The sequence below is a fragment of the Ochotona curzoniae genome, unplaced genomic scaffold (assembly GCF_017591425.1).
Source record: "Ochotona curzoniae isolate NIBS_2020 unplaced genomic scaffold, NIBS_Ocur_1.0 contig_1697, whole genome shotgun sequence".
In the NCBI taxonomy this organism is placed as follows: Eukaryota; Metazoa; Chordata; class Mammalia; order Lagomorpha; family Ochotonidae; genus Ochotona; species Ochotona curzoniae.
In genome coordinates this window covers 1-13,500 of record NW_024465165.1, presented here as the reverse complement: position 1 = coordinate 13,500, position 13,500 = coordinate 1, and the positions used below count along the sequence as shown (strand labels likewise).

At 38.3% G+C, this 13,500-nt stretch overlaps 1 protein-coding gene across 1 annotated transcript in view; it reads right to left on the bottom strand.

Moving 5' to 3' along the window:
- The window catches only part of LOC121148643 (potassium channel subfamily U member 1-like), a 35,283-nt gene extending 33,464 nt beyond the window's left edge, over window positions 1-1,819 (bottom strand). The window contains 1 exon segment of the mRNA XM_040968844.1: window positions 1,791-1,819. Coding sequence (XP_040824778.1) covers window positions 1,791-1,819 — 29 coding nt within the window.
- Window positions 1,820-13,500: the final 11,681 nt, after the last annotated feature.

The following is a 13,500-nucleotide window of genomic DNA, read 5'->3' as shown; positions in this document are numbered from 1 at the left end:
GGTTGGCAACACAGTTTCCAATGTCCACAAAAGTACCTCACAATGCCTAATTAGTACACAACAATCACCCCATGAAAACTAATTTTCCAATGATTTTCAAAGGCAAACCAAAATAAAAATAATTTGCACTCCTAATTCTAGTGTATAGCTTTTGGTTGTTAGAAATAGTGAAGAAAAATTAGAGTTCCAGAAATTGGTTAGTGCCTTTTTTCTCATACAGTTCTTCACCCTCTCCCAGAAATAATCAAAACTCTATCACCATGTTTCATAAAACCCTGGAAAGGCAGAAATTAATTACCCCCATGTTACAAAGTTCATGTACCAAGTGGTGGCTCAAACACTTGATAATCTGCCATGCTTTGTTTGGAAGTTATGGGAGAACCTCCATCAACCAGACATGTAAACCCAGAATCTTCAGTTAAATGGAAGCATGATTCTTCATATTTGAAGGGAGTTAAGCTATATAAAAGCAAGATCAAGTACCATGGACTGATATGTATTTACTTAGCCCATTTTCATATACTTTCCTGGACATGAGGCTTGATAATTACAACAATAAGAAACATTTAGCCAGTGCTTACTGATAGCAGGATTTTACACACTGTATTTTTTGCACCCTTTTGATAACATCACCCTCTTTCTTCCACCACACAACCTCAGCCAGCCATCATTCTACTCTCCGATCCTGTGAGTGCTCTCAGAATTTTCACACATGAGTGAGATCATGTAATATGTTTTTCTGTATCTGGATTACTTCAGTGCAGTGTCCTCCAGGTCCATCTGTGTTGTTGCAATGGCAGCATTTCCTTCTTTTAAAAGAATGAATATTAGTCCAGTGTGAGAATGTGAGTGTATATGACTCTGTGTGTGTGTGCCATTTGCTTAATCACTCGTTTATCTGACATTGAGGTTGATTATGGGACATAAGAGCACAGTAAAATTTGAGATTCTGATTTCACTACCTTTGCATAAATACCCAGAAATGAGATTGCTACATCATGTGTGTGTTATTTTCAATGTTTTAGAAAGCTTCATACTGTCTTCTATAATGGCTGTATATCAAAATGCCTTAAATACTTAATCTCATTCCGGCATTACATAAAGGCTTCTACAAAGTATGCAATGCATTATATAATGCTAGAGCATCATGGTTATGCTCTACTGGTAATATAATGCTTACTTACACAATCACTATCCTCAATCACTGCAGATCTTCTTAGTTTATTGTATCTGCCAAACTGGAATGTTTTCAATACACACACAGTTTTTTCCCTTAAAGTTCAAAATGACAGAACTTCTGGATTCATTATTTAAAATCAAGTAAACCATTTATCCTCCATCTAAAGACTTGATAGGGGTTTAAATGTATTAAGGAGCTGAGGGAGAAAAAAAAAAGGTGGAAGGGGAGCAACGCATTGGTAGTGTTCTGCAGATGCAAACACTAAGACCATTTCTTCACCAATTCATTTGTAAAAGGGAATGGAAAAGACACATTTAGGAGAAGCTAAACTTAGCCCCAGCAATATTTCTGTAGGACCTAAAAGGTTATATAAGAGAATGGGTGTATAGCATTTGATTGTTATGAGTATAGATAATGTGATCAATGATGAAAGAAGCTATATTTGCTTGGCTTAACAATATGGGGGAAAGTAGATATGAATTCATTGTGCTGAGGAGCAGTCCCATTGGTTAGTATAGGAGCTGATAAAAACAAAACTGTTCTGGTATGTGTTTTATTTGCAAGAGAGTCTAAGGATACCTTAGGGATCAAAGTTCTTTCAGGTTCTTACCTGCTGGCCAGGCTGCTCCAGCTGTCCATGCTTAATGGCCTCACTATTATATGATTCTGTGCTGCTGAAGCTGAGGGATTTTCTTTTATGTTGCTTTTAATTGCTTTTATTGTACCTGCAATATCATTACAAACTCAGTTAGTTGACCTGATGACCCTTCACAAAGGGTGTTAGCCAATAAGTTTGTATTCTGCAGTTATTAAAAAAAATGATAGTTACTAAGAAGAAAAAAATGGAGTAGAAATATTTTGCATACAAAAGAGCAAGTTGGGAGCCATGTTAGGCTAATCTTTTGCCAGTGCACCAGTACCCCATATAGTTCCTGGTTCAAGGCCCAGCTGCTACACTTTCAATCCAGCTCACTGCTTATGGCCTGGGAAAGCTGCAGAGGATGGCTCAGGTTCTTGGGTCCCTGCACCTATGTGGGAGACCCAGGTGAGGTTGCTGGCTCCTAGCTGCAGATAGGCACAGCTATGGCTATTGTAGCTATTTGGGGAGTGAACCAACAGATGAAAGATTGCTCTCTCTCATTTTTTTCTCTCTCATTTTCTCTGTAAAGTTATCTTTTAAATAAATAAGTTAATATTTTTACAAATAAAAGTAAATTGGTAAAATGTCAGAGAATTGTGTGTGGGGGGGAGGGTGGAGCTCTCCAAACTAACCAGCAGTAACCCAAGGAGTATTTAATAAAGTAAAGCAAACAATTTCAGTAATAACAGCATGATAACACCCATGTGGGAGACCCAGGGGAGGTTGCTGGCTCCTAGCTGCAGATAGGCACAGCTATGGCTATTGTAGCTATTTGGGGAGTGAACCAACAGATGAAAGATTGCTCTCTCTCTCTCTCTCTCATTTTCTCTGTAAAGTTACTTTTCAGGACCCGGCGCGGTGGCGCAAGTGGTTAAAGTCCTCGCCTTGCACGCCCGGGATCCCATATGGGCGCTGGTTCTAATCCCAGCAGCTCCACTTCCCTTCCAGCTCCCTGCCTGTGGCCAGGGAAAGCAGTCCAGGAGGGCCCAAAGCTTTGGGACCCTGCACCTGCGTGGGAGACCTGGAAGAGGCTCCTGGCTTCGGATCGGCCTAGCATCAGCCATTGCGCTCACTTGGGGAGTGAATCATTGGACGGAAGATCTTCCTCTCTGTCCCTCCTCTCTGTATATCCGCCTTTCCAATAAAAAAATAATAAAAATAAATCTTTAAAAAAAAGTTACCTTTCAAATAAATAATTTTTTTTACAAATAAAAATAAATTGATAAAATGTCAGAGAATTGGAGGGGGTGGCTCTCCAAACTAGCCAGCAGTAACCCAAGAAGTATTTAATAAAGTAAAGCAAACAATTTCAGTATAACAGCATGATAATTAAAACAGAAAATATGAATGATGGATTAATTTGCACTAGTACCATATCTAGCTCATCAACAAATCAGTAGTTTGAAAAATACTGTATATTCTCAGGACTAGAGAGAACATGTTCATTTGTGTGTAATGCATGCACTTTAGAGCAGAATGTAATTCTCTGCATGACATATATATATATATATGTCATATATATATATATATATATATATATATATATGACACAGTTTCATAGGCTCTGGGATTCCCCCAAACCCTCCCCGTACCCTCCCCCCATGGTGGATTCCTCCACCTTGTTGCTGAATTACATTTCAGATTCAGTCAAGATTCTTTCATTGCAAGCATGTACCAAGCATAGAGTCCAGCTTCTTATTGTCCAGATAAATTCAACAGTTTCTTGGGGAGACCATCTCTGGTCTGAAGGCAGAGCTGGCAGAATATCATCCCGATCAATTTAAAGCCACAACATAACATCAACGACAATTTACAACATTATGGAATTAATTGACATGGTATTGAGTAACCAATATGCTAAAAAAAAAAACCATGCAGTTTCTTAACCACACCCTGTGACTACTTCATTGACATTTCAATTTTAGTTTATATACTACTGGCTTTTATACGCCTTAAAATGGCTATAGATTACTATTCAGCTGTCTCATGTATATTTTCACTTTAGTATTTAGCAGTTCATTGTGTTGAAGCATTAATTTTGCTGAACTTGGCAGAATTTAGGATAGTCTAAACTGGGTTATAACTCTTAACAACAGGTGAGGTGCAGAACAATTTTAGGAGGGGTGTGCAGAGAAATCTTTAATACCTTAGTGAGGAGTAACTAATCTTTGTGTCCTACCTGGTAAGGTATGTGTGAGTCCACGCTGACCATTTCCTGTCTGGTTCCAAGCTTTCCTTTTTATTCTCTATCTGACTCTGACTAGTCTAATTTGTGTGTGTGTGTGTGTGTGTGTGTGTGTGTGTGTGTGTGTGTGTGTGTTTATGGTGGAGCTGTGAAGCAATCCTGATGGTCATTGCAAGAGAGGGTGTGGATCCAAAGTTGGAACTAAGCAAGGACCAGAGAAAACTCCTCCCCCTAGTCCCGAAGGAAGTTTATTATTCTGTTTCTGCAGACCGCTCAGGGTTCCTGGCTGTTGTTCTGATGACCTTGGATCATTTAAAGGAAGGATTTGGTCTTCTTCCATCCCGTGTGGTAGATCCAAATGGCAGTGGATGACCTCAGAGTTCTCAGCCTCTGAAGGCACTCCAATTCCCCGTAGTCTCTTTGGCAGTTGGGATATAGTTCTTGGTGCAGGGTTGGGATACAAGCTTCCTCCTGTCCCCCTGCTCCACTCTGGCATTCCCCCCTTGCTCTGTGTATATGACCTCCTCTTACTAGGTTGTCAGGATTGATCTTGATTCCCTCTGTATGTCTTTGTAGTTTTACTGTTGTCTAATGCTGATTTGAATCTGTTGTCTATAAGTTACCTTTTATGTTCCTGACAGGTGATACTTCACGTCTTCCTCACACATTCTAAGGAGATGGAAGATTTCTCTGCCCTCCCACCCCATTTCCAAGTAGCATAGTGTTTTAAAGGTATATTGGGTTTTACAATTTTTTGATGTAGATCATAAGCACTCTGATTCACATTGATTGTGGGTTCATTGGTTGTTTCCATGTCTTCGGTATTGTAGATTATGCTACTGTAATATATGGTTACTCCTCCTAGGAATATACCCAATCTGCATGTGAGAAGGGGGATCTGGTGACAGATTCTAAGTCAGTTATTTGAAGTGTGCTCACAGATCTAAAGGAAATCATGTTGAGAAAATAAAAGGGAAAACTGAAAGGATTATAAGAGTGTTATCTACCAAAACGGAAACTATGTTATGGAGTGTCTGTTATATGTTATGAAGTGCCTGTTATACATTACGGAGTGTCTGTGAACAGTATGATAATTAAAATAGAAAAGAGTGCAGCAACTCAAGATGAGATTAATCCATGTAAAAGAAAGTGTCAACAAAGTGAAAGGTAAGTGAATGAAAAGTATCCAATCTGAGAGACAAAAGAAAGATTAAATAAGAACAGAATCTAACAGATCTCTTGGATAACTGGGATATTGTCAAATGAACCAACATATCTAATGAAAGCCCCCAAAAAAGGAAAAAGAAAAATGAGTAGAAACAACATTGTAGAAAATAATTATCTGAAGTTTCCTTAAATTAGATGAATACACACTAACCTTACGCAGCCAGGAATTGCACTGATCACAAGTGAAATATTGATATCCACCTTCCTGGACATATTGTAATGAAGTTGGTTTAATCCAAAGATACAGAGTCTTGAAAGCAACAAGTGAAGTGACTCACCATGTACACAAGGTTCTCAATATGACATAGAGCTGACCTATTATCAGACACAATGGAAGTGGGAAAGCAGGATGCTGGTGTATGGGGCAGGTGGGTTAGAGCTGATGAAGAATCATTGGCTGGGGTGAAGCACAGAGGGCAGATTGCAGGAAAGGTTGGAGGAAGGGGTGATGGTGGAGGGGTGCCTAGATACCTTTAGGCACAGTGGAGTGATGGAGACAGTAGAGCAGTATTGCAGTGACCAGATGACCCAGCAGCAGCTGGCAAGTGACAACCCAAGGTCCACTGGCAGCTGGAGCTCTGGAGACAGCCAATTGTGTGTGTGTGGTTGGGGTAGGGAGCTTCACCAGGGGCTCAGGATATGAAAACAGTTAGGGAATCGCCAAATTTTCTAATTTGTTTGACCCAGCCACAAGCAGAGATGAAGCAGTGGACTCCAATAGGCTGTGCAGGCACAGGGCAAATATTACTGTACAGACCCACAACAGTGCTGTATCTGGCACTGTTTTGTGTAGTGGGGCAAAACTTGTGGGACTGGAGAGACAGCCAAGAACAGGCTTATTTCTAGCTCAGCAGATTACACTGATCACACAAGGAACGCAGTGCCAACTTTGCATCCTGCAGGTTCAACACAAAGTGGGTCCATGTGGCTCCCAGATCTAACAACCAGCAGATCCAGAACTCCACCAGTGCCACATTGGGTGTCATTTTGTGTAGTGGGGCAAAGGCTATGGGACTGGAGGAAGAACAGTGAGCTTTGCATGCACTGAACAAGGAGTGATCAGGCATCATTTTGTGCACAGGACCAAAGGCTGTGGGACTGGAGAGACCATGATGAGCTACACATACACTAGAGTAGGAGCGAGTTCACTTCCAGCTCAGTGTTTTGTAGTGCTTCTCCAGAGGAAACAGCTCCGATGTGGCATTCCACAAGTTCTACCCAAAATAGGTCTGGGTGGCCCCTACAAACCCATTGGTACCATGTCAGGAATCATTTTGTGTAGTGTGACAAAGGCTGTGGGACTATTGGGACAGCAGTTAACAGCAAAAAAAAAATCATTTCAGACTCAGTGCATTACCCTGATTTTCCAGAGAAGATCATACTGACATAATACCTTGCAAATTCCAACCAAGATAGATGCACATGTCCCTCAGATATAACAGCCAGCAGGTTTGGGCAAGATCAGCACTACAGAAAACCCAGTTATTTACAACAGCAGATGTTCCCCTGATCCTGGGCACTGCTTGAACTGGAAGTGGGGGAAAGACTGTATAGACAATGATGTGGTCACAGCACAGGATTATGCACAGTGCATAGTGGTGATCCACAAACTGGGGCTATGGAGGGAGTCTGTGGTGGAAGCATAGCACAAAAGCCCAGCCCTGAACCTCACTAGAGGGAGTGGCACAAATGACTACAAACAAAGAGCCAGGTACCAAGCACAATCAATAACATTAACCTGTAGACCAGCGGGTAAGAGAGTGCAGAAATCCGCCCCAAGGAGAAGAATATTTCAGCCAGAAGTACAATGACCAAGAGCAAAAGCACAGACAGAGGCATAATTAAAAGTACTGAAGACTCCCCTGCAAAGGAGCAAAAGCCTTTGCCAACCTCAGTGTTAATAGGGGAAACAGATTTCAGAAAACTAATTATAAAGTTTTTTTTTTTTTTTTACAATGAGAAGCACATACAGGATTTCAAGGAATTTAAAGAATAAGACATACAGGGACTAGCAACACTGAAGCAAAATTGAGCCATATTGTGGGGAATGAAGGACATAATATAGCAAATTAAAAACTCAGTGGAAAGTCTCAATAAAAGAATGAATGAGGCAGAAGAAAGAATCTCAAATTGGAAGACATTTCTTGTCAAAATGGAGAAACAATCAAAAAGCTAGAAGAGCTGGGTCAAGCTAAAAAAAGTATTCAAGATTTAAGAGACGCTATTAAAAGGTCAAATATAAGAGTTATGGGAGATCCAGAAGGCACAGAAAGCTAGGTTTAAACCTGTAACCTATAACATTGACTGAGATTGAATCAATAATTAAAGCCCTCTCAACCAAGAAAGGTCCTAGATCAGACGGGTTTACTCTTGCATTCTACCTAATGGTTCAAGAGGAATTTACCCCAACTCTCTACACGCTTTTCTCAACAACAGAAACGGAGAGAATACTTCCAAAAATCTTTCTATGAAGCTAACATCACCTTAATACTAAAGCCAGAGGGAGAAACAACAAAAAAACAGAACTATAAACCAATATCCTTGATGAACATAGATGCAAAGATCCTCAACAAAATACTAGCCAGCAGGATCCAACAGCACATCAGGGAGATTATTCACTCAGACCAGGTATTCATCTCAGGCATGCAGAGATGGTTCAACATTTGCAAATCAATGAATCTGATACATCACATTAACAAATTGAAAAATAAAAATCATATTATCATCTCAATAGGTGCAGAGAAGGCATCTGATAAAATGAAACACCACTTCATGCTGAAAATGCTAAGCAAGATAGGCATAGAAGGAACATACTACAACCCATCAAAGCAATTTACAAAAACCCAATGCAGCATCATACTAATGGGGAAATATTGGAATCCTTCCCATTAAAATCTGTAACTAAACAGGGGCATTCAATGTCACCACTACTCTATAATATAGTATTAGAAGTCATTGCCACAGCTACTAAGCAAGACAAAGGAATTAAAGGACTCTAAATTGGAAATGAAGAACTGAAATTATCTCTATTTGCAGATGGCATGATTATCTACAGAGGAGAGCCAAAAGAGTCAGTCAAGAGATTACTGGATCTCATAAGAGGTTTTGGCAGAGTAGCAGGACACAAAAATAAGAAACACAAATCAATGGCACTAGTGTATACTAATAATTCCATGGGTGAGAAAGAAATTGTAAGTGTAGTCACTTTTGAAATAGCATAGAGGAATTTAAATACCTAGGAATTGAGCTAACTAGGTGCAAGACCTTTATGGTGAAAAATGTAAAACATTAAAAAGGATTTAAAAGAAGACATTGAAACAAGGAGAAACGTACCATGTTTCTGGAGTGGCAGGATCAACATCATCAAAATGAACATATCACCAAAAGTAATATACAGATTTAATGCAATCCCAATCAAAATCCCAACATCATCCTTCTCAGAAATAGAAAAGATGATACAAAAGTTCATCTGGAATCGCAAAAGATCACGAATAGCCAAAGCTATCCTGAAAAATAGAAATCAAGCTGGACGAATCACAATTCCAGACCTCAAGACATAATATAGAGAAGTGGTTCTCAAAACAGTCTGGGACTGGCACAGAAACAGAGAAGATCAATGGAACAGGATAGGAACACTAGAAGGGAGCCCGCACATGTGTAGCCAACTAATCTTTGACAAGAAAACTGAAAACAAGCCAGGCAAAACGCCTGGTCTATTCAACAAATGCTGTTGGTACAACTGGATAGCAGCCTGCAGAATTAAGAAGCAAGACCCACATCAGTCACATTATACGAAAATCAGCTCTAAATGGATCAAGGACCTAAATCTACACTCAGACACCATCAAACTATTAAAGGGAAACAGAGTAGGCACACTCCAAGATTAGGAACAGTGCAAGACTTCTTTAAAAAGACGCCAAAAGCACAGGCAACCAAAGCCAAAATGAACAAATGGGTCTACATCAAATAAGAAGCTTCTGTACACAAAGGAAATGATCAATAAAGTGAAGAAAATCCAAGAGAATGGGAGAAAATGTTTGCACACTACACAAATGATAGGGGAGTAATATCCAGGATTTACAAAGAGTGTCAAAAATACAGGGACAGTTAAAAAAAAACTGTTAAAACTGGACTAAGGAAATGAACAGACCTCTTTTCTTTCTTTCTTTTTTTTTAAGGAAAGAATTCAAATGGCTAACAGATATGTGAAAAGATGCTCAGGCACACTAGCCGTCAGAGAGCTACAAACAAAACCATAATGAGGTACCACCTAACTCCAGTGAGACTGACCTACGTTCAAAATTCTACTAACAACACCTGCTGGCATGGATATGTGGAGAAAGGCACCCTCCTTCACTGCTGATTGGTGTGCAGGATAGTACAACCACTGTGAAAATCAATAGTGCTTGGAGAATTGCAAATAAGACTGTCATATGAACCAACTACCCACTCCTAGGAATATACCCAAAAGAAATGAAAACTGTTTATGAGAAAGGTATCTATAATCTTATATTTACCACAGCACAATCTATGATAGCAAAACGATCAAAACAATCCAGATGCCCATCCAAAGAGGGGTGGTTAAAAAAACTGTGCTACATCTACTCCATGGAATGTTATTCAGCTATTGAGAAGAATGAAAGCATACTATTTACAAATAGGTGGTCCCAACTACAGACCCTTATGCTCAGTGAAATGAATCAATCACAAAAGAACAAATACCATATGTTCTCTCTATGATAAGGAAACCAGCATGGAATGTGTAACTTCAATCATCTGATCCATACTGGTTTTTTTTTTCCTGCATCCCATGTGTTTTAATGTTTTTTATTTCAGTTTCATTTATCCAGATTCTTCTCTTTTCTTGTTGAATTCATTGCTGGCTCATAGGTTACACAGTGGCATCATTATCATTTTCCCAAGAGACTTTTGCATTTCCTTTTTGTCACCCATAAGTTGGTTACTTAGTGGTGCAATTTTTTCAACTCCATGGTGCTGTAATTTTGGTTTTTTGTTATTGTTTTTATTGTTCTAATTCATACCAATTGTTGACCTTATTTTGAGGTTTCTCATTTATGGGAATGTATAATGATAGAATAATAGAGACTGCCACATCCAGATGTGAGAATACAATGCAATATGTATTCCTGATTCCAAATCAATCATGGACTCCCAATGAAACTGTTGGACATGTGTAGACCATGGGATGCTGGGCTGTCTGACTTCCTCTGTACCAACAATGTTGGGGTACACTTAAATAACAGACTGATGGAATCATGACTCCTATGAAGGACTATACTATTGTAGCAATGTGGGAAAAATCTGTTGGGGTATGGTATTTTTCTTGGGGGGGGAACCCCAGTCTCTATGAAATTGTACCACAAAACTCAAAAATTCAAAATAAAACTTTAGCGAAAGAAAGAAAGAGAAAGAAAGAAAGAGAGAAAGAAAGAAAGAAAGAGAAAGAAAGAAAGAAAGAAAGAGAAAGAATGAATTTAGTACTAGAAGGAAACTTTTCCCACTCCACATTTCCAGGAAAAAAGACTCAAAACAAACCTCACAGCTAACATCAGCCCTAAAGGCTGAAGGATTTTTCCTTGTGGTCAGGAAGAAAACAATAGTAAAGGTTATCTGATTTCTAGTCTGCAATGTACTACAAGTTTTTCCATAGCAATTAGATACAAAGGGAAATGGAAAGCAATCAAGAAATCTAATAGAACTAATCAACAGATGTAACAAGGTTGCATAATACAAGATCAATATACAAAAACCAATTTAATTTAATTTGTGCTTCATAGTGTCAAAAAACATGGCAAACTGTAGCAATCAAGAGAGTATGCTTCTGGCATAGGGCTAGAAAGATGAATTAATAAAACAGAATTAAGAATCCAGAATCCTATGCATTTATTATAAACTACATTAAAATATTGTATTATTTATTTGATAGGAGAGAGAGAGAAAGAATTTCCCATCTGGTGAATCACTCCCTGGATGTCTACAACAACTAGGATGAGGTTATACAATAGACAGAAACAAGGAACTTTATCTGGGTCTCCCACAGAATGGCAATCACTCAGGTGCTTGAGTCATACCCCTTGACTGCTTCCATGGTGTGATGTGCATGAGCAAAAAGCTGGAATTGGGAACCAAATAGGTACTCAGACTCAGGGACTCCAATGCAGAATGTAGGTGTTCCATGGGGCAGCTTGTTATACCAAATGCTAACTCCCTATATAGTCACACTTTCAAAAATGCCATTAAATCCTTTGATACCAAATGTATCAACTCAAATTGAATTACAGATCTACACAAAAAAGCCAAAATATGATATTCTGAGAATAAAATACTGAAATAAATCATCATGATTTAATGTTGCTCAAGCTGTTATTAGATATTCCATAAAAGCACAAATGACAAAACGAAAAAAAAGTCATTAGATTTTATCAGAATTAAAATGTTGTGTTTTAAAGAATAAGAAAGAAGTGAAAATAAATCACAGAATAGAAGAAATAAAATGTTTGCCAATCACATGATTTTAAAGACATTTGTATTTAGAAATCATGAAGGTCTTATATATTTCAATAATATAAAGAATACAATTAAATTAAAAGAGAGCATTATTTTTCAAAGATAATATGTAAATGGTATGTAGGATCCTCAGGAAGAAATTTAAATATCTGAATATAAAGAAAATTCATACCAAATTATAAACCACTTAATAGCCATTAAAATATCTGTTAATTTAAAAAATGCAAACTAATGGGACTCTAGAGAAATCAACATGCAGAGAGAAATTTTCATGCACAAAGTAACTCAAGTGCTTTGCTTTATGGAATGTGAAACAGCTTAGCAACTGTGCAAGCAGCCCACTGGTTTCTTACCAAATAGGAAAATATAATTAATGTTAGTTACATTTCTGGTTATATAGACATAAAATAAGTTGAAAGCAGAAACTTACACAAAACATCTAAGCACCAGTCTTCATAACAGCATTCTGTGTAATAAATATTTATCATTGATAAATGGGCAACCAAAATGACATGGGTTGCACAGAAATGCACATGTATAAATAATAAAATATTTTTGAGCCTTGAAAAATAGGATATTGACACATGCATAAAAGGAGTCAGGGAATTGAGGTCATATACTATACATCTCTTTTTGAAAAAATGACCAAAAAAGGCACATTTAGATGAGCTGTTTCCAAGTTTGTAAATAGTATAGAATACGGTATTGTCTACTATTGAGCATGGGCTTTTATCAGAATTAAGTTTGAGAATTCCTTGTATTGATCATTGCATGATTCCATTCATACACTAAAACTCACTGAATTATATTCAATGGATATAGCATTTAATTTCATGGTATTTTAACTATATCTCAACAAGGCTGTTATTAATAATAATGATAGTGAACCTAGACCCTAAATACAAGTAGAACAACATCATCAACAACAACAAAAACAAAAACTGCTGGTACAAAACGGGGAGTTTCAGGATACCTCCAGACTGGAGGCTGTGACAGTGGGGATGGATTCCATGAACACATGACAGAAGGGGACTTAAGCTAAGAAGAACAGTTTCATTAATTGTTAATGTAGAGGTCCCAGAAGGGAACAGACTATAGGGTTGAGGAACACCTGCTGTAAGAGGGATCAGGGAAGACTTGCTGCCCATTGCCCAAATGACCAGAATGCCAAGTAAATTCACTGCTCTGTGTAAGCAGCATGCTGGGGAGCAGAGGAAGGTCAGAGGTCTCATTATAGGAATAGATCTGGCAAGAAATTCAAATGCTTAAGTTATGAAGATTAAATTCTGAAACACTGAGGTTTTTCTCAAAGAAATCTGAATGCACCTGGAAGAGATTAAGTTTTAAGACAGAAGGGACTAAATCATCATAAGTGCTTGAGATTAATGTTCCTTTCTGCACTGTTATAGAAATGGTTGTTCTAATGCATTGAGTTCAAGTAGAGAAAAATAAAGAAAACTGCATTCCCTTATCACAGCGTCAGAATGATCAAACCTTTAACTTCTGATTCATGCAGGAAACAGGGTGCTCAAGGAATGATCGTGAAGTGCCTTTCTTGTGGATAAGCAAGAAGTCAAATATAGTTTATGGGATAACAAAAAGCAAAAGGCAGAAAGCATGCTTGGGACTGAGTTGGCACTACTATGGTACCTCTAACTTTCAGTTACAATTCTGAATCTCTTTGGGGGAATTAATTGGCATAGCCGTTTAGGAAATATAATGAAATAACTAGTAGTTCCT